Source organism: Mesocricetus auratus, unplaced genomic scaffold, assembly GCF_017639785.1.
Source record: "Mesocricetus auratus isolate SY011 unplaced genomic scaffold, BCM_Maur_2.0 Super-Scaffold_100676, whole genome shotgun sequence".
Lineage (NCBI taxonomy): Eukaryota > Metazoa > Chordata > Mammalia > Rodentia > Cricetidae > Mesocricetus > Mesocricetus auratus.
The window spans coordinates 20,522,382-20,545,117 of NW_024429266.1; the positions used below are offsets into that span (position 1 = coordinate 20,522,382).

The following is a 22,736-nucleotide window of genomic DNA, read 5'->3' on the forward strand; positions in this document are numbered from 1 at the left end:
TTTGTATGTGGTGTGGGTGTTAAGCTATGCTCCACTCCCCACAGTAAAGTCATTCAGGAAATGACACTGGGCTATCAAAGAGCAGGGAGGGTGATAGGTAGGTGATGCTGCAGGGGAAATACTGCAGCTTTGTGCACTGCTGCTGCTGTTGCAAGAACCCAAGCTCGCCGAGAAAAAGCAAAAGAATTTGAACAGGTGTGACCCGATTTTCTGCTGCTTTAAAAGGCACGCAACTGCTCTGAGAGAGGTGGCTGTAAGACTACCTCTTACAGCTGAAAAACACACGAGACAGGCTCCAGCCTGGGCATCTACTTCCAAACTGGGCAAACTCAATAAAGTTACAAAACCTCTCTCAGTCTATAATAGCTATACCATTGGCCTCATCGGCTCAGTGAGCAGCAAATGGTGTAATGTGAGCAGGGGTGCTATGTTAAATATCAAAGTGGAACTACTGTGAATTATTCCTGGTGTTGGACTTGATCAATTGGCACACACATTTTAAAGATTGCGTGGCCCTTCCCTATGACCACTCAGTGATGCTGAGGCCATATTGGATCCTCCCACCACTGCCTTAAAGCAGATTTATGGGATAATTCAAGTAAAGCTGAGTTGGATACTTTTAAATGTTCTACTTGGTGGATCTCAAATCTGCTCTTAAAAACCTTCAGTTCTGAAAAAAAGAATCATTCTGCCAATCAACTCCAATATTTATTTTTTTACAAGCTACAGAGACTGGAATAACATAATATCACCAGAGGGAATCTCAGCAAAATCCAATTTTGGAGAGAACTTGTGGCACAAAAATGCCTTTAAAGGAGCCTCAGGGGAATTAATACTAAGTTGGGGTAATATGAAGTAGGAAATGTCAGCTGAATGAATGATGTCCTTCAATAGTAATTTCAGTCAAAACTCAAAAAGGGAAAGAGTACTTTGAACTGTGGCTGTTAAAAAAAAACACTGGAAAGAGTAGAATTCTCTAGATGTAGATGCCAATTGAGTTTAGATTTTTCATGATGGAGAAGGGAGACACGATGGGGAGAGAGAGAGAGAGAGAGAGAGAGAGAGAGAGAGAGAGAGAGAGAGAGAGAGAGAGAGAGAGACAGTGGGCGCTAGAAACAAATTATATTGTTGGGTCAGTCTTAAATGTAGAGGTAGAGGGTTCTATTGAAGTTTTTGAGGATTAAGATTAAAATAATGTGTTGGGGTAATTTAAAATAGTAATTATATATATATATAAAGAATACAAAGCTTCAGTAATAGAGGAAACAGATATACTGTGAAGAAACTAGAGAGAACTTTAAGAGGATGGGGCATGAACCAAAGGAGTTATAATAGGAATGGAAAGGAAGGGTTGAGTTTGAGAGAGAGTGCAAGGAAGGGCGATGAAGAAATAGGCACCTAACACAATTCACTTGATTTGCTATTTGTTTTTTGCTTCTGCTTTGTGCCAGTGAAACACATGTAGTAGAAAAGAGATAAAGAGATATCCAGGAAAGATATCAAAGGGAAAAGGCATGGTTAGTGTTAGAATTGTTGAATCTGAGATGAGATTGGACCACATAGTAAGCAGCTGGAAGGATGGATGATAGGAGAAAGTATGGTCTAGACGTACTGTCGGCTGGAAGAGAGTGGCAACAGCCTACTTGTTGTGGGATATTCGTACACTGTGTGAAGATATATTGCTGTGATTGATGTTATAAAAAGTTGAATGTCCAATAGCTAGGTAGGAGGTGTAGATGGGATTTCTGGGGAGAGAAAGGAAGAGGAGGGGGATTCTAGGCATGCAAGACAGCCGTACAGGCCAGGGCGCTTTACCTCAGAATATGTATCTGCTCTGTTCTCTCTTCTTACCAGCCTCTCCAGCACAACTTCATCTTATGTAGGTCTTGTCTCTAACATCCTCCCATCAGAAAGAGTTTTCCTGACTGTCAGCACTCTAAAGGCATAGGGACCTGGGAGAATGGAACCTAAAAATGAGGCGGATTAAAGTCTCATGCAATAGTTAGTTAACTTTATTTAGAGCCTCAGATAATTTCTTTTTTTTGTTTGTTTGTTTGAGACAGGGTTTCTCTGTGTAGCTTCAGAACCTGTCCTGGAGCTCTCTCTGTAGACCAGGCTGATTTTGAACTCGTAGAGACGTGCCTGCTTCTGCTGGGATTAAAGGCATTCACCACCACTGTCTGGCCTCAGATATTTTTAAATTTTGAGCTTTAAGCAAGGTCATCATATAAGCATAGTTCACACAAGTTCAAGCTGTATACAATCACAAGGACAAGCTGTGCTTGGCTGAATACCAACAGTAAATGCAATGGGTAGTCTGAAGCAAATCCTCTCCCACTTGCTACATCTAGAAGGGGCACAAAAGCACATTCCAAGAACAATCCTGTGCTTTGGAGGACCGAGGTCACAAGACTCTTGTTCTGTTATCTCACAAGCACTAATAATTCTCCTCACACAGCTTCATTAATGGACTGTGTTCCAACGCCTGACCACCAGCATTAAAGAGGCCTACTCATTGTGTTTTCTTTTGGGGTCAGACAACACTACTATGGTTTCAAATATGTATATTGATTTATCATCAGTCCCCCTTCCCTGAACACAGCCTACTTTTAATGCAGAGTTTTGTTTTCATCACTAATGCTTCTCCTATCACTAGTGGATAGTTTTTAAGTAGTTCTTGGGCTGGGGGGTGGGGTGGGGTGGGGTGGAGAATAAGCATGAACACCCTTTCTTCCGTCTACTGGGATGTCTGCTCTGTTTGAAAAGAAAATCCACATCAATCTATAGAATGGGGACCTACAACATAACAACAGTGCCTCAAATTACAGATCAAGAAACATAATCCATGCCAGGCTGTATTGCTTGTTGCAACCAGCCCATTGTGGCCAACAAGGAAAGAGACAACACTTACAGGTTTCAACGACTTTAATAAATCACCCCATAAATGTGGTCACGGACCCACCGGGGCTGTAGGACAAGGACTCAGGAAGCTGATTTCTCCTGACAGCACCAAGCGGGTGCAGAAGTAGGTTTTTAAAAATTATTATTATTATTATTATTATTTTATTTAGGTTAGAAACAATCTTATTTCACATGTCAATCCCAGCTCCCTCTCCCTCCAGAAGCAGGGTTTATAGACACAAAACTCATAAACATTTGTTAGCAAGTTACAGATACCATTTTCACAATCAGAAGTCAAAGATTGGGGACTTTCCTTGTGTGTTCCATCACTGTCAATTGACACAAAATGGGAGATCTTCAGTTTCTGTTGTTAGGAACAGCCATAGTTAGTGTCTTAGAGAACTAAGGAACATAACAAGCGATTTCTGTTGTTTAAGGAGGAGGTCCGTCAGCCACTGGAAAGCTCTCAGCTTCCCTAAGGCTTGGGAGCTTGAACTTTGTTTCACTCTACAGGTAAAATGGAGTCTGAAGTCAAAATGGCAGTACTTAGGCCAAGGTGCTTTTCCCTGGTCCCTTCACTGCTGACTAGCGAGTTGTCTAAGATTGTACTGAAGCAGCTAAGTCTCGGAATTCTGCCTGGGAAATGAAACTAAGCAGAGCTGTCATTTTGAGCTACTTTGAGGACTAGATGATATGACAGGTCCCTCCAGTTTGAGTACTAATGGAGGAGAATTAAGTGACCCTCAGAAAGTCTTGCCTTGAGGAACATCCTGGGCCTGCCCCTTTCTAAGTCACTGCTGACCTGCTGTTTAAGAACATGACTTCCTGGATGTGGCTACAGATGCCATGGGATACTAGCCATCAGTCCTAGGAAAAGTTAGCGACCCCCTCATGCCTCAGTTTCCTCAGTTTTACAGCAACATTATTAATAACACTGACCTCCTAAAAGTGTTGTGAGATGCTTTGCTGATGCCTAAGGGAGGAGACCTTTCCTTTTCTGAGCAAACATGGAGGAGGGGCAGATTGAAGGGGGGGTGGAAGGGAAGAGGGAGGAAGGAGTGGGAGGAGAGAGGGGAAGGCTGCAATGGGGATGTAAAATAAATAAATAAATTAACCAAAGTGTCATGAGAGCCAAATAAGTTAATATATGTGCATTGGCATATCCTGACCACTGTATTGTTTCTTAAATACAAAACAAATAAGAGGCTGGAGGGATGACTCAGTCTGTCAAGCAATTGCTTTGTAAGCATGAGGACTTGAATTTAGATTTCCAGCACACCCCTGTAACTCCAGCACTATGGGGGTGGGGGTTGAAGAGGGAAGAGATAGGCAGATCCCTGGAAGCTCACTGGCCAGCCATCGTAGCTGAATTAGTGAACTCCAGGTTCAATTAGAGAACCTGTCTTAAAAAATAAGGTGTACATGCAGGTTCTCACATATGTACATGGGCATATAACTCTCTCTCTCTCATCCATAAATACCCCCCAAACAAATAACCATTGTTGAAGGGATTAAAATAATACTTTATACTACTCTGCAGGAAAAAGAAAGGGTTGGGACATTGGAGAGAGGAGGAAGGATATTTAGAGAGGAACCAGGGGTTGAATTATTGCTTAACACTCACTGCTGCCCTTTGTTTCTTCATGGCTCTTTAAATAAGCATTTCTTGTTCTTGTTTTGGGGGTGGGGTGGGACAGCAGCTAAACTATCTTTTTTTGTTCTCCATCCCAGAGTTAGCATTGTGGCTAGAACCTCCCTCCATGTTTGAGACCTGGGAGGATGAACAGACATAGCTTGAGTATACAACATTCAAATAAGAGTCAGTTATTTTGCAAATAACTCAAGAGATGTTGAGAGATGTGGTGATATATTATTTATGATTTATAAACGCTTGCCTAAGGATTCAGAAGGCAAAATCAGCCTCAAGCTATAGAGATCAGGCAGTGGTGGTACACACCTTTAATCCCAGGACTCAGAAGACAAAGACAGATGGATCTCTATGAGTTCAAGGCAACCCAGGGCTACATGAGATTGAATCAGTCTAAAAGAGTAACAGAGCTCACACTTTTAATCCCAGCCCTAGAGAGGTATAAAAGATAGGAGTAGGGTCTTCAGTAGTGAGTATCAGGATTCTCTAGCCATGTTGAGGAGAGCATAGCAGTCTGGGATTGCAGTCTGAGGTTTGGTGGAGACAGGATCACCTTTCATTCTGAGGTAGAGGTAATAGCTAGTGGACAGCTGCTTTGCTTTTCTGATTTTCAGCTTGAAGCTTGAATCCCAATACCAGTCTCTGGGTCTTTTATTTATCATGCTACAGAGAGCACTGAGGAAGGAAAGGGCTGGGCAACAGAACTCCTGTGTCACTCTTCATAATTATAGAAATTCCTGAGTCATAATTTTTTGTTTTTTGTTTTCGTTTGAAAGAAACCTACAACCCTTTATAGCAGTATACCATTTTCCAAGATACTTTTACTTTATGTCATCTTTTTTAAGATTTAGTTTACTCCGAATCAATACTTTAAAAATCTAAACCAAACACAAAATCTCAGACAGAGGTGGGGACATGGCCACCCATTGCTTTACTAATGCCTTTCCAATTAGCATACATTTAAACTTTGACTAAAACATAATTCCTCACTTTTTGACTTCTGAGTGTCTATGTAGCAATGCTTTCCTTTGAAAATGGGTTTATCAGTACTATCCAACTTATAGAATATCATGGGATTGAACAAAGCAATAATTGTAGAGGATTTAGACATATAGTGTAAGACATGGAGTGATTGTTTCATGCATAGTTAATTTTTGCTGTTATTGATGGGAGATAGGAGAAAAATCACAGGGGAAGGGTTGAGTAAAATGGAAGGAAGAAGGGAAATAATCAAACCAATACAGAAAAGACTTATAGAAAGAATGAACAAGAAGCAAGTGGTGGACTCTTCTGTTTCCGTCTCTGAAGGCTAAGTAGCTCCATGACATAGGGAAGACAATTTGTCATAAAGTTCACAAAACCATGAGAAAAATGAATCAGAGCATAAGACTTTAAACCTTGGTTTTGAGAAAACTTTTCCAGTACAGAGAAGTCATGCGTTTACTCTCTCCAGCTTCCTTGTATCAGTGATTTTAGGGGAAAATGGAGATTTTTTTCCTTCACTCTTTGACTGTTTCTCTGTTCAGATTGCCACGGAAGGGGGCAAAAAAGCAGTGTTGATATCCATGCCCAGCACTAAGTAGAAGGGACCACTCTACCAAGGAGAGCAGCAGGAGGAATCTAGAGCATATTGTGCCCTTAGGTACACTTGGGATGATCTGTACTTCTGACTTGGAAACAAGGTCCCACTCCCTGTTTTGAGGATGCCTGACAAAATTAATATCTCATCCCTGGTTTCATTTTTAGAACCCCAGTAAGTTTGAGCCTGTACTCAACCTCAAACTGCTACCACTTTTCTGTTTAGCTTCCTTGGACCATCCCACAAATAGGTAAGCCCTGCCCAGGATCTCTGTATAACAGAATCAGGACCCTTCTTAATAAAGCATGAAATACAAGTGTGAAACACAGCAACAGAATTAGCTAACATATACATGTTTTTGAGACAGGGTCTTACTGTGTATAGAGGGCTGACCTGGAACTCACTATGTAGACCAGAATGGTCTGGAATTCCTGTACCTCTGTCTTACAAATGCTGGGATTAAGGGTATATGCCATTATGCTTGGCTAACATTTTCAAGCACTTACTACACACACACACACACACCATCACCACCACTACCACCATTATTGTCACCACCACTAACAAAATAACAGAAATCAACAATGGTTTGCCATTGACATCTCTCAATATCAGTGACTTCAATTCCCTAATTAAAAAGACACAGACTAAAAGAATGGATGTGAAAACGGATCCATCCATCTGCTGCATCCAAGAAACACACATTAACATAAGAATGAACATTACCTCAGTGTAAAGGGGTAGGGAAAGATATTCCAAGTAGATGGACCTAAGAAACAAGCTTGTGTAGGCATTTTAGTATCTGAAAAGATAGACTTCAAACTAAAACTAATCAAAAGGGATAGGGAAAGACACTACACACTCATCAAAGGAAAGATCCACCAAGAGGACATTGCAATTCTTAAAATATATGCCCAAACACGAGGGTACCAAAGGTAGTAAAAGAAACACCACTATAGCTTAAATCATGATTGACTCTCACACACTGTTATTTGGGAGACCTCACTACCCAACTCTCACTAATAGAGAGCCCATCCAGACAAAAACTAATCAGAGAAATGCTGGACTTTATAGACCAAATGGACCTAACAAATATTTACTGAACATTTCACCCAAAAGAATACACTTACTTCTCTGTACCTCATGCAGCTTTCTCCAAAATTGACCACATACTTAGACACAAAGCAAGTGCAAATAGATACAAGAAAATTGAAATAATTCCCCAAATTCTATCAGATCACCACAGATTAAACATGAACATCAAAAGAAAACAAAAGACAGAAGCCACACAAAGCATACAAACTCATGGAAACTGAACAATTCTCTACTGAATTAAAAATAAACAAAGACAGAAATTAAGGCTTTCTAGATTTCAATAAGAATGAATACATAACATACTCAAACTTAAGGAACACAATGAAAGTGGCTCTAAGAGGTCTACATTAAAAAACAAACAAACACCTGGCAAGATCTCACACTAGCAACTTAACAGCACACCTGAAAGTGCTAGACCAAAAAGACAACCACAACCAGAGGAGTAGACAGGAAGACATAAACTCAGGGCAGAAATCAATAAAATGGAAACAAAGAGAGCAATACAAAAAAATCAATGAAACAAAGAGTTGGTTCTTTGAGAAAACCAATAAGACAAGCACTTATTCAAACTAAAAGGCAGAGCTAGAATATCCAAATTAACAAAATCAGAAATGAAAAGGGGAAGCATAACACTAGACACCCAGGAAATCCAGAGAGCCAAAAGTATATTCCTAAAACACCTGTACTTCACTAAATTGGAAAATAAAATAGAAATGGGTAATTTTCTCAATATATACCACTTACCAAAGTTAAGTCAAGATCAGATAAGCAATTTAAACAGATCTATAACCCCCAATGAAATAGATGAAATAGAAGCAGTCATTAAAACTCTCCCAACCAAAAAAAAAAAGCCTAGGGCTAGAAATATACCAGACTTTCAAAGAAGAGTTAATACCAACACTCCTCAAAGTATTTCACAAAATAGAAACAGAAAGAACATTTCCCAATTCATGAGGCCACAGTAACCCTGATACCCAAACCATACAAAGACCCAAAAAGAAAGAAAATTACAGACCAGTTCCCCTTACGAACACAGATACAAAAATACTCAATTAAATACTTGTAAACTGAACCCAAGAACACATCAAAAAGATCATCCACCATGATCAAGTAGGCTTCATCCCAGAAATAACTGGATGGTTCAATATACAAAAACTAATAAATGTAATCCACCATAAACTGAAAGAAAAAAAAACCCACATCGTCATCTCTTTAGATGCAGAATTAGTCTTTGGCAAAATCCAACACCTTCATGATAAGGGCCCTGGAGAAAGTAGAGATGAAAGGGACATATCTAAACATAATAAAAACAGTTTACAGCAAGCTCATAGGCAACATCAAATTAAATGGAGAGAATCTCAAAGCATTTCGATCAAAGTCAGGAATGAGACAAGCTTGTCCATTTTCTCCTTACCCGATCAATAAGACAACTGAAGGAAGTCAAGGATATACAATTTGGAAAGGGAGAAATCAAAGTATCTTTATTTGCAGATGATATGATAATATACATAAGTAACCCTAGAAATTCTACCAGGAACTTCTACAGCTAATAAACATTTTCAACAAAGTAGCTAGATATAGAATTAACTCACAAAATTCAGTAGCCCTTCTATAGAAATCATGGAAAAACCTTTCACTATAGCCTTAAATAACATAAAATATCTTATTGGGTTAATTGTAACAAACCAAGTGAAAGACTTGTATGATAAAAACCGTAAGATATTGAAGAAAGAAATAGATGAAGATATCAGAAGATGGAAAGATCTCCCATGCTCATGGATCATGGTAGGATTAATACAGTAAAATGGCCATCCTATAAAAAGCAATCTACAGATTCAATGCATTTTCCATCAAAATTCCAACACAATCCTTCACATATCTTGAAAGGACAATTGTTAACTCCATATGGAAAAACAAAACAAAACAATACCAGGAGTGTTGGTATTAACTCTTCTTTGAAAGTCTGGTATATTTCTAGCCCTAGGCTTTTTTTTTTTGGTTGGGAGAGTTTTAATGACTGGGGAAAGATTTTTAGCAACTCACCATCTGATAGAGAACTTATATCTAAAATATATGAAGAACTCAAGAATATTGAAAAACCAAATAATCCAGTTTAAAAAATGGGGTACAGAGAATTTTCAGTAGAGGAAACTCAAATGGCTGAGAAACACTTAAAGGATTGTTCAACATCCTTAGCCATTGGGGAAAAGCAAATCAAAACTACTTTGAGATTCCATCTTAAACCTGTCAGAATGGCTAAGATCATTATTAACACAAGAGACAACTCATACTGGAGAGGATATGTAATAAGGGGAACACTCATCCATTGCTGGTGGGAATGCAAACTTGTACAACCATTATGGAAATCAATACAGCAGTTTCTCAGAAAGTTGGGAATCTATCGACCTCAAGATAAATTTATACTACTTTTGGTCATAAACCCAAAAGATATTTGATACTACTACAGGGACCCTTGCTCAACCATGTTCATTGCTGTTCTATTCATCATAGCCCAAACTAGAAACCACCTAGATGTTCCTTAACAGAATAATGAATAAAGAAATTGTGGTACATTTTCACAATGGAGTATTTCTAAGTTTTAAAAAGCTGACATCACGAAATTGGTAGACAAATGGATGGAACTAGAAAAAGATCATTCTGAGTAAGGTAATCCAGACACAGAAAGATAAATATGGTATGCATTCACCTATATGTGGACTTTAGCCACTAAATAAATGATTACCAACCTACAATCTATAGACCCAGAGAGGTTATGTATAGAGGAAGGTAAAAGAGAGGGGTCACACGAATCTCTCTAGGAGAGGAAAATAGAATAGATTTTATGGGCGAACTTGGGCATGTTGGGACAGAAACAGTGTGGGAGGATCAGGTGGGAATAGGGAGAGGAGACAGGGTCAAGGGAGGGAATGTGGGAGAGACAGCTGGAATTGAGGGACATCTGAGAGATGACGTGGAAACATAGCACAGTGGAAAATTTCTAAAATATGTGAAGGCGCTCCTAATGAGGTCTCCTAATAACTGGGGAGATGGAGTCCCAACTGGCCATGTCTTGTCACCAAATGAGGCTTCCAGTACCAGGACTAGGCTTCATTTGGTTTAGTTATTAGGCAAGGTGTCTCATGAAAATCCCCAAGTGACCGAGGCTGTGGCTAACACAAGGGGTTGCTCTCCACCAACTGACAGTGGGGGCGCTATTTTGGAGGATAACACCAATACAACCCATTCAACACAGAGAAGTTTCACCTGGTGCCTACATGGGAGTAACCAACCAGTGTCTGATTTGACTTAAAGCATACTCTGTGAGATGGAACCCAAACTGGACACTGCTTGTGTGACCCAGAGATCAGATAGTCCAGAGACCTAGGGTAAAACCAAACATTACTTGTCTTAAAAAAAAGTAACAATAAAATGACTCCTACTGATAGTCTGCTATGCTCATAGATCAGTGCCTTTTTCAGCCATCATAAGAGAAGCTTCCTCCTGCAGCAGATGGGAACAGATGCAGAGACCCACAGCCAGATTATGTGGAGAGAGAGAGTCCATGGAATACACACAGCTCTAAATGGGATGTCTACATCAAATCCCTCCCCTCAGAGCTCAGGGGACCTCACAGAAGAGGAGGCAGAAAGAGTGTAAGAGCTAGGGGTGATGGAGGACCCCAGGAGAACAAGGCTCTCTGAGTCAACTCAGAAGGCTCGTATGAACTCCCAGACTGAAGCAGCAAGCACACAGCCTCCATGGGGGCTGCACCAGGTTCTCTATGCATATGTTACAGCTTTCAGCTCAGTTTTTTAATAGGACTCCTGTGTGTGTGAAAGAGTGGGTCTGATTCTTGTGTCTGCTGCTGAGCTCTTTTCCTTCTGTTGGATTACATTGTCCAGCCTCAGTGTGATGGCTTTTGTTTTGTCATAGTTGTTATCTTTAGAAGCCTGTTCTTTTCTAATGTGAGACAGAAGGAGAGTGGTTCTGGAGAGAAGGGGAGGTGGAGAGGAATTGGGAGGAGTTTACAGAGTGGAAAGTATAACCAGGACATATTATATAAGAAAAACATCTATTTTCAATAAAGGGGGGGAAAAAGAAAATAAAAAGAAGCATTGTTTCTTATCCTACTTGCTAGTGTTTCCCATTATCTGACTCCAGGACCTAGCATTAACTAACTAAATAACTACCCAACAAAATGTTTGTTAAGTGCCTACTATGTCCCAGGCATAGTATGAATATAAGAACAACTAAGCTGAGATGATTAAGTAAAGAGATGGAAATACAAAAGAAAAGTCAAACTGAAATGGAGCTGGAAATGAAATACTTAAGTGAAATAAATAGTTCAGTGAAAAGCCTCACCAGCAAAATGGATCATGAGGAGGAGGAGGAGAGAGTAACAGGAATTGAAGGCATAGTTAGGGACTGAACTATCAAGAGGCGGATGATTGGTTTATTGGTTTAATGAAATAAAGCACATAGTTTGGATCTTAAGTTCTTCCTGTAGTTCAATGCTTTGAGTGTAATATAAACAGAAGCCCTGGATGGTCTGCTGAAAATAGATCAAAAGGATATGTCAATACATCCCCAAGCATACTTTCTAAAATTTTATGGAAAAGTAGGAGGTGAATTCTAATAAGGTTCGGAACTTACAGGTTTGCAGGCAAAGGAACAAGAGCCACATGTGGTGGGGAGCCATCTCCGGTCAGGCTGGAGTCTTCTCGGGGAGCAGACTCTGTTGTACAATTTTGACGTCTCAGGAAGCTTGAAAGAGGAAGTGGTGCTGATTAAAAAGTGTTTTTCTACTTAACTAGTGTTTTCCACTATATAACACAGTGCCTACTCATTGTTAATTAATTATTCAACAAATATTTATTAAGTGCTACTATGAGCCAGACATATTACAGATGTTGATAATATCAACAGCAATAAAGTAATTGACTGCCTTCCTTTTGTGGGGTTTATATCATTTTCTTGAGGGACTGATAATTACACAGGAAATTTCAATAAATGGCTATATGTGTTGCAGCAGAAAGAAATACAAGGACCTCTGACAGTGGAGGCATCTATTCCAGGCTAGGGTGAGTTGGAGATTTCTGAAAGGAACTGACAATTTAGATGAGATAAATATGCCGAATGAATTAGCATTATCAGCCACAGAGTTAACTATATTCTAAATCACAAAAATACACTGTCCATAAACACTGTATCCCTCTCATTGGCCCACTGTCACCTAGGTAAGTTAACTCCCTCATTCATGAATCAGCATCAGTTGTCTCTACAACTGAACTGCCTGCATCTAAGCCAAGACAACACCAAGACCCAGTCTTAATGCTTAGTGCAGGTATGTCAAACTCTTCCGAAAGGCAGACACACAGTTTCTGATGGTGTTCTGCTCTCAGAGTAGGATTAGAGAGACAGAGCTTAGTGCCCGAAGCACAGAGGGAAACGATCACTCAACTTTACTACAATCTGATCCCTCTGGAACACTGCGCTCACTCATAGAAATAAGAAAAGTGACCTCAAGGAATTAAGTCAGATGCCTGAGCTGCAAACTCTAGTGCAAAACCACAAATAACATTAAAAAATTTGAGAAAACTTGTCTTGTGTTGGAGAGATGATTCAGTGGTTAGTGCTCTCTGCTCTTCCAGAGGACCTGTGTTTGATTCCCAGCACCTACACCTGTCTGTAAACTCCTATTTCAGGGGATCGGCCACTGTCTTTTGGCCTCTGAAGGCGCTGCACACATGTGATGCACAGGCCCACCTGCAAAACAATCATATGAGTAAAATAAAAATATGGAGAAAACCTGCCCATTTCTTCCTCAAACCACACATCCCAGAGTAATGACTCCTGATCAAAGTGACTTAGAAATAACTTTTAATAGAATGATTATGAATGTGTTCTTATTTCTTTGACACAGTCAAAGAAATTAAAACCTATTTAAAGAAATGAAAGTGGGCATAAACAAACAGCTTAATGAAATAAGGAAGCTAATGTCAGATTAGAAAGTGCAATTGAAAAAAGAGATAGAAAAAACGAACTGAAATGATGCTAGAAAAAAAAAACTTCAGTGAAATAAATAATGCAGTGGAAAACATCACCAACTACCAGTCATGGGGAAGAGAATAACAGGGATTGGAGGCATAGGAAGGAACTGAGATAATTAAGTCAGAGATGATTAGTTTTAACAATTGACAACTCTTACAAAGGAAAACATTTAATGAAGTGGCTTACAGTTTCAGAGGTTCAATCCATCATCATTGTGGTGGGATATGGCAGCATACAGAGTTTTACACGTTGATAAGCAGACAACAGGAAGTGGTCTGAGGCACTGGGCATGACTTGAGCATATATGAGACCTCAAAGCCCACCTCCATAGTGACACTTTTCCTCTATCAAGACCACACCTGCCCCAACAAGGTCACACCTCCTAATAGTGCTACTTTTTTGGGGGGGCATTTTCTTTCAAACCACCACAGAATCCAAATACAAGGTCTTACAACTATATTCACCTGACTTTTGATAAAGATGCCGAAAATCATTGGAGAAAATATAACATGCAATAAACAGAGCTAGGAAAATCATTTATCTACATAGAGGAGAATGAAACTAGATCGACAGCTCTCACCCTGTATGGAAATCAACTCCAAATGGATCTTAGTCCACATGTGAGACTTTAAACTCCAGAACTGGCAAAAGAGAATGTAGGGAAAATACTACAAGATACAGGCACAGGCAAGAACTTTCTGGACAGGACTCTAATCAAAGAAGAGATTGATGTGGAAAATGGGAATCAGTCTACCTCAAGATCCAGCAATTCCACTCTTAGGCATATACCCAAAGGATGCACATTCATACAACAAGGACATATGTTCAACTATGTTCATAGCAGCATTATTTGTAACAGCCAGAACCTGGAAGCAACCTAAATGCCCCTCACTCAACTGAAGAATGGAAACAGAAAATGTGGTACATTTACACAATGGAGTACCACTCAGCAGAAAAAAACAATGAAATCTTGAAATTTGCAGGCAAATGGAAGAAACCATCCTAAATGAGATAACCCAGTCATAGAAAGACAAAGATGGTATGTACTCACTCATATATGGATATTAGATATAGAGAAAAGGATTACTAGTCCATAATCCACACCTCCAGAGAAGCTAGGAAACAAGGAGGACTGTAAGAGAGAAATACATGGTCTCTCAGGGAAGCTGAAAGGGACAAGAGCCCCTGAACAAATGGGGAGCATGGAGGAGGGGGAAGGGATGTAGGACAAAGAGGGGGAGAAGAGGAGGGGAAGGAGAGCATGAGGGATCAGGAAGATTGAGTGGGGAGAGGAATAGAGGAGAGCAAGAAAAAAGACACATCAATAGAGGGAGCCACTATAGGTTTAAAGAGAAATCTGGCACTAGGGAATTGCACAGAGATCCACAAGGATGACCTCAACTAGGACCCTAAACAATAGTGGAGAGGCTTCCTTAAATGCCATCCTAGAGCCTTTATCTAGTAGCTGATGGAAGCAGAAGCAGAGATCCACAGCTAGGCACTGAGTCAAACTCCTGGAATCCAGTTTCAGAGAGGGAGGAGTGATGAACAAATGGGTCAAGGCCACACTGGGAAAACCCACAGAAAAAGCTGTCCTGAGCAAGTGGAACTCAAGAATCCCAGTCTGGCCAACATAGGACCAAACCAGGCCCCTCAACATGGGTGTCAGCTAGGAGCACTGGGCAGTCTGTAGGGCTTCTGGCAGTGGAACCAGGATGTATCTATCCCTAGTGCATGAACGGATATCGGGAGCCCATTCTCCATGGAGGGATACACTCTTAGCTTAGATAAACAGGGGAGGGCCTAGGCCCTGTCCCAAATGACTTAACAGATTTTGATGATCCCTCATGGAAAGCCTTACTCTCCCTGGGGAGTGGATGGGGGATGGGATGGGGAGAGTCGGTGGTGGGTACGGGATGATCGGAGGGAGAGGAAACTGGGATTGATATGTAAAATAAGATTGTTTATAATTTAAGTAAAATCTAAAAAAAAAAAAAAAGGAGGTTGATGAAACTGGAGAGTTAGCTAGCTCAGGGCACTTGTTACTTTTGTAGAGGATCCTAGTCTGGTTCCAAGCACCCACACATTGGCTCACAACAATCTGTAACTCTAGTTCCAGGGGATCAGACACCCTCGGACTTCCATGGAATCTGAATGAAAATCCCAGTGCCATGGCTGGGCTGAATGCTGACAAGTTGTTGGGAGGTCAGGGAGGTCAGGGAGGCCCCCTCCTCCCTCGCCAGGACCTCCAAACAATACGGGCAATTTTGACCACTTTTGATTTCACACTAGAGCTAGATGATAAGATGGTATTGCTGAAGATTCCACATGCTCTAGTCACAGGACAGAGGGAAATCAGGCTGGAATTAGGGTGGAAACCTCCTCTCTATTGGCTAGCCCTCATAATGCTGGAAGGTGCTGATGGGCACAAACTGTCTTCAACAGTGTTACTCAGCTGGAGACCCTGCATACAGGCAAAATGTGACCAATGGTGTCGTGGAGGTAAGTCTGTCATGGACATAACTCCCACTTTAAGATTGGATTTGAGGTCCACTCCCAAGGAGAAAACCTGCATCTAATACTATAAACATGGCCAAAGGCCTTTGGCTGAAGAGGTCAGAGGCCTTAGCAGAGAAGCTACTGCTGTTGCTTAGTAAATGTACATCATGTGTCCCTTGAATTACCTCCTAAATGACTATGTCTATGCTCATAGGATTGTGATACTCTCTGTTTTAATAAGAAGAGCTTCTTTTTGCAGTAGCCTGTGTCAACTTCAGATACTCATCGAACTATTGAGACGTGACTGTTGAATACTCAGCCATAATTGAGACATCTACATCACTTCCTCTAAGGCCCAGGGAACATTGCTTGAGGAAAGGGTAGCAAGGTTGTATGAGCCAGAGAAAGGTCAGTGTGTTATGTGATGCTGACATCCAGGTTTGATGTGCATTCTACGTTTTTAAACTCCAAGTACGCGCAAGATGTATACCAATATCCTGTCATGGACTGTGGATGAAATCAGAAGGCCCACCTTCCCTGGAAATATGCACAGTAAATGGCTTACAGGGAAGGAAGAGTCATTTTTTTCAGTGAGATGGTCACTTATTGTGATTTCTTTTATTGTCTTATTAAACAATAAAACTCAAGTAAATATTAGGGAATAAATCTGGGAGATCCACAGAGCAATGGATCCACAGACACAATCATCTGCTCTCTACTCCACTTCTCGGGTGGAAAATCCCAAGCAAACCCTCTGCTCCTTCTCTTCCTCCTCCTATCACTGTCTGAACCTTTCAGGAAAATCTATGGTCCACTCTGGCCAGCTGATATGGACTCTACCCTCCAAATGAAGATTGAACTCTATTGGTGGTCTCAGAGCAATCAACACAAACAAATTTCCCCCAACAGCCAGTATTAAGGCACTCTTACTCATACTCTTATAAACAACTGTATTGAAACTCACTGGGAGGAAAAAAAAAGACATCAAAGACTAAGGAAATTTTACTAAGAAGAGGAAGGTGATCAGTGGGGATGAGGAGATGAGAGGGGGTAATGGGGGAGTGATTGTGATCAAAATTTATCAAATATATATATACATGAAAATGTCACAATGAAACTAATTATTGCATATATAATTAATATATCCCAGTAAAATATTTAAAAACAGACTGTTTTCCTCAAAATTTGGAATAAGACAAGGTGTCCATTTTCTCCGTTCCCATTCTACACAGTGTTTGAAACTTTAACTAGATCTACAAGACAAGGGAAAGATATAATAGGCATGATAACATACACCTTTAATCTTATCACTGGAGAGAGGAAGAGGCAGAAGGATCTCTCTGTTCTAGGCTAGCCTGTTCTACTTATTGAGTTCCAGGACAGTCAAGGATACATAGTGATACCTTGGAGAGACAAAGACACACACACACACACACACACACACACACACACACACACACACACACACCCAGAGAGGGGGGGAGGAGGAAGGGAGAGAGAGAGAGAGAGAGAGGGAGAGAGAGAAAAAGAGAGAGAATAAAACTAGACAGGAAGAAATTAAATTATTTCTATTTGCAAATAACATGATTCTATACTTAAAAGATCCTACAAACAAACAACCAGAAAATGTTTGGATCCTGAAAGTTCAGTAAAGTAGTAGGATACAAAATCAGTATACAAAAAATCAGCATCTTATATATGTGGCAATAACAAACTTGCTGAGAAAGAAATTAGAAAGTGTATCCCATTAACAATAGCTTATAAAATACACCTAGAAATAAACCTGACCACAGAAATGAAAGACCTCTACAAGGAAAATTTGAAGACACTGGGAAAAGAAATTGGATTAAAGGAAGACCTGCCATACTTGTGGGTTAGCAAATTAATAATTATGCTGATAGTCATACTGTCAAAAATAATCTATAAATTCACACAAGATCTCAACAATATTTTTTCACATAATTTGCTAAAACAGTGGGATAAAACTTGAAACATAAAAGATCAATCAGTGTTTCTAAAGAGAAATAATACATCCTGAGTCATCACGTTAGCTGCCCTCCAGCTACTACAGTATAACAGTGACAAAGACACTCTGGTACTGACACAAAAACAGACAGGAAGACCAGAGGAATGTAATAAAGGACGAAGAGATAAATCCACACAGCTCTGGTCACTTAATCTTTGTTGAAAGTGTCAAAACATCCAGGTTTTGTTCTTTAAAAATTTCGCTCACACAGCCAATAGCAGTGTTTGCTGTCTAGTTTTATGTCAACTTGACACAAGCTAGAGTTATTTGAATGGAGGGAACCTCAACTGGGAAAATACCTCCTTAAGCCACAGCTATAAGACATTTTCTTAATTAGCGATGGATGGGGAGGACCCAGCCCTTTGTTGGTGGGGCCACCCCTGGGCTGGTGGTCCCAGGCTCTGTAAGAAAGCAGGCTGAGCAAGTCGTGATGAGCAAGCTAGAACACACCTCCATGGCCTCCGCATCAGCTCCTGCCTCCAGGTTCCTGCCCTGTTTGAGTTACTGTCTTGACTTCCTTCAATGATGGACTGTAATGTGGAAGTATAAGCCAAATAGCCCCTTTCCTCCCCAATTTACCTTTGGCTATGGTGTTTCATCACAGAAATAAAAATCCTAACTAGGACACAGTTATCATTTTATAGGCCTCTAGGGTCTCCCTGGCCAATAACTCCTAGAGGTAACCCACCCCTGGTTCTGAGATTTTCATTTAACAGCCTTACAGCTTTTGGGAACCCCTTTCCCAACCCATGTAAGATACCTTTAAAATAACTGAGGCAAAACAACTGTTGTTTTTACCAATTTTTTAAAAAGATTTCTCTAATTTTGTCAGACACTCAGAAGTTAGTATAAAACAAAACAAAACAACAACAACAACAAAAATGCCAAAATCATGTAATAATACCTCTTAACAAACAGTGAACAGGCTCTCCAAAACTCCACAGCAGTTCATTTGAATCATCAGTTGACACAATTTAGCAGCTAAGGCAAAATGTTAGCAAGCTTCAATCCAGGATGAAGATTTATGCCTTCCTTAGTTGTCTGGTTTCCTTATCCTGGCCCACTGCTATGGGACTTCTGTGCACTTCCTCACCTCCATGGACTTATTGGGGTCAGCGCAAGCAGTTTAGGTCAGGGCCAAGGAGGAACAGTTGGGTTTGCCTGCCACAGCTCCGTCTGGCTGGGTCTGATAGGCTCTCCATCTGAGCTGTAGCTACGGCCACTCCCATTATCTCTCCATCAGCCATATCTGACTTCTGGGAAAGTCCCCAGCATATTTCTCTTTTTATTTTTATTTTTATTTTTGGTAGGAGGAAGATACACACAATTTAATTTACTCAGGGGAATTACTGTCCTCCCTCAGGACAAGCTTAGTCCTTTTCTTTTGTATTGCTTTAACACTCTATTAGTACAACTTTTTTTATCACTTTTTTTTTTCTGTGGGAACTCTAGTTCAACGCTAATCTTGCACATCCGTCTTCAGGTGACATGGAAAGTCTCGGCCCTCTCCTTATTTGTTCTAGATTAGCACTTTATAAACCTAATTTGCATGCCAGTCTAAGTCATTTAGATCTACCAAATCCTTTCCTAGCTCATCAAATCCATGTTCCAAACGGTGCTCATCAAGGCTCTGGGAACCCCTTTTCTGAATTCTCTGGTGAGCAATATCCTATACTGGGTATCATGCACCACCTCCAGTTTCTCTCTCATCACTTACCTTAGTTTACCTTCTCTGCTGTCTGTCTCTTCCCATAAATTCCCGGGATCCCAGAGTGGGCTCTTTATTACAGATGTGGTGCGTGTTCTCTTTCCTTTTAGTGGGTATGGAGTTACTTACAGGCACATGGGTGACTGACTCAATGGCAGCTGAATCAAAGAGGAACCATCCCAACCCAAGGGATGATGTTTTTTGTTTTTTTGTTTTTTCGAGACAGGATGTTAAAGCCGCATCCCTGGAGCTCCCTAAATGGCTTGTATACAGTTCCACAGGTCAGAGTCTGCCCCTCCAGGAGTGATTTACAGTTTCTACAAGCCCGAGGTGGGAGGGTTGTGATGGGTCTTGATAAAAGGTTAAGAGCATTCTGAGACTTGTGAGCTGGTTACTCCGGGAGTCTCATGAGCTTCACGTACCCGCTCAAGGCAGGGATGTTAGACTCAGAGGAAATTATTGCACAGCACCCATTCTGTACACAAATCAGTTTCTAATGGATTGAAGACCCCAAATTAAATTCAGAAATGCTGAAACGGCTGAGGGAAAATGCTCTGGGATATAGGTACAGGAATAAAATCTGAACAGATCCTCAAAAGCACAGAAACTAACCCCAAGAATTAAATGGGATCACATCAAATCAAAGAGCTTTTGCACAGCAACAGAAATGTCAATGGTGTGAATAGCCTAGAGATTGGGAGAAGGTCTGCTGTCTACACTCTAGGTGAAGGGTAGAGACCTAGAAATGTTTTAAAATACTTCAGAAATCAAACAATAAAACCAGTACCTTGCCTCTCAATAAATGTGCAAGTGAACTCAACAGACAGTTCTCAAAAGCAGTATAAATGGCCAATAAATGTTTTGAGGAGTGTTAAATATCCTTAGCCATTAGAGAAATGCGAATTATAACTGTTGGGGTTCCCCCGAATTGAGGAGGGGTCCCCAAGCTGGATTCGTCACCCCAAGAATCAAGAGTCCAAGCACCAATTGATGCAACACGCAAGAGGCTTTAATTAGGCATCTGCAGATGGGCCTCTGGGTCAGCTTTTAGACCCATTGGCCCCGAGGTTCAGTTACAATCAGCTTTTAAAGACAAAAACCACAAGCCTTTGGGAGGGGGTCTCTATCTTGTGATGGGGGGGCGGTACGTGACTACTGACCAGGGGAAGTAGATGTCTTCCTGACCTACACGTTGTAAATTCCTCAAACCTTGGTATGAGTTAATCATCTCTCCCTAAGTAAATGGTGGTTATCATCTCCTTGTTTCCCACGAATCTTGTTTGCCCATCTCTGATGCCCTGGTCAGTTCGTCACAGGTGGTCAGCAGCCTGGAATTGGCCTTTTGTGGGTTTACAGCCCTTCTGCAATTAAGGTTGCTAAACCATACATCCCATTCTGTGGTCTTTCATTCCTCCCTTTTCTCTAGGGCATAGTTTTAATCATAAAACTTTTTAGGGGGGCCCCAATGTTAGATACAGCTTGATATTGTTGGGTACCAGATACATAGAGCCCATGTTAGTTTTGGGTTGTAGGATGGTTTGGTTACAGAGGTCCTGGTGGGACCTGGGGACATTTCCCAAGCATGTGCCCTTTCCCGAGACTTGGGTGAGGGTCAGCTGTTGGGGAGCATGTGGGGTTCCCTCAGTTGGGGCGGGGAAACAGAAAAGCATTAAGCATAACAAGACAATCAAGCAGTTTGTGAGAGTCTTAGCTGGAGCGGGTTTTGAGTGCACTATAACCTCCATTTTGTCGTCCTGTCCTCTGCTGAACCTCCTCTGGCCATGGCCTTCTTGGCGTGAGAGGTGTGGATCCATGCTGCAATCCCGTCTACTTTGAGAGCCATGGGGGTCATCAGGATCACGGTGTAAGGGCCTTTCTAGCGGGGTTCAAGAGTCTTAGCTTGGTGGCGTCGGACGTACACGGAGTCCCCGATCTGGAACGGGTGAGGCACTGTGGAATTTCCGGCCTGGTATACGGCAGCCAGTGGTTTCCAGATCTGGTTCTGGACGAGTTGAAGGGCACATAATCGGGCCTGGAGGGATGGGGGTTCAATGGGATGATTAGGGTCTATGGGAAGTGTACTCAGGATAGGCAGGGGCCCTCCAAATAGGATCTCAAATGGAGTTAGCCCATGCACTGAAGGAGTGTTCCGAACTCGGAACAGTGCCATGGGTAGGAGTCGTACCCAGTCTCTAGTGCCAGTCTCTATGGTCAATTTGGTTAAGGTCTCTTTAATTGTTTTATTCATTTGTCCTGAACTTTGGGGTCTGTATTCACAATGTAGTTTCCAATCAATTCCCAATGTTTTGGCCACCAGCTGACTCACCTGAGAGACAAAGGCAGGTCCGTTATCAGATCCCATTACCTTGGGTAGCCCGAACCTTGGGAAGATCTCTTCAAGGATTTTCTTGACCACCACCTGTGCAGTCTCACGCTTGGTGGGAAATGCCTCAGACCATCCTGAAAAAGTGTCTATGAAAACCAAAAGGTACCTGTTTCCGAGGTTTCCAGGTTTGATTTCAGTGAAGTCGACTTCCCAGTTAGTTCCTGGTGGCTCCCCTCTGACTCTAATCCCCTCAGGCAGCTTGAGCCGCCCTCCTTGTGTTTACTTTGGCACAGGGAGCCCAGGAACTGGTGATTTGTTGAAGGAGGCTGTTGAGGTTGTGGATATAATAAAATTGCTCCTCTCGTTGTAGGAGTTCTTTGAGTTTCTTATGTCTGAGGTGGGTCCATCGATGTAACTGGAGTAGGAGTTCTTTGGATGTTGGGGTCCCTCGAATTGAGGAGGGATCCCCAAGCTGGATTTAGGAATGTGGCTGCCCTGAACTGCAACTTGTCGGGGTTGAGGAGCAGCGCCTGATAATGGGTCATTTGTGCATTTGAAAGTCATCTACCAGGTGGCTGTCGGGCCAAAGCTTCTATTGCATGGGGGACTACCACTGTGAGTGGCTGACCCAAAGTCAATTTGTCTGCATCTTTGGTGAGGACAGTCACTACAGCCACCATTCAGAGGCATAGGGGCCATCCTGATGCTACATTGTCCAGTTTCTTTGAGAAGTATGCTACCAGTCTCTTTCATGGCCCAAGCTGCTGGGTTAGGACTCCTTTTGCCAGTCCTGCCCTTTCATCCATGTAGAGGATGAAGGGTTTGTTTATATCGGGGAGACTCAGGGCAGGTGCTGACAGAAAGGCCCGTTTGATATTGTCAAAGGCCTCCTGGTGCTCCTTT

The 22,736-nt window shown here is 41.4% G+C and overlaps 1 protein-coding gene across 3 annotated transcripts in view; it reads right to left on the reverse strand.

The window, feature by feature from the left end:
* Positions 1 to 19,535, reverse strand: part of Cd84 (CD84 molecule) — a 37,082-nt gene extending 17,547 nt beyond the window's left edge. For 2 of the 3 annotated variants that reach the window (XM_013119126.3, XM_021231909.2), the window contains exons 1-2: positions 18,704 to 18,917; positions 11,877 to 11,987 (exon numbers count right to left, since the gene is read on the reverse strand). In XM_013119126.3, coding sequence (XP_012974580.1) covers positions 11,877 to 11,922 — 46 coding nt within the window. In that variant the 5' untranslated portion in view covers positions 11,923 to 11,987; positions 18,704 to 18,917. Of the gene's footprint in view, positions 1 to 11,876; positions 11,988 to 18,703; positions 18,918 to 19,516 lie in introns of those variants that run through there. The other variant, XM_040738092.1, reaches the window with a different exon arrangement.
* Positions 19,536 to 22,736: the final 3,201 nt, after the last annotated feature.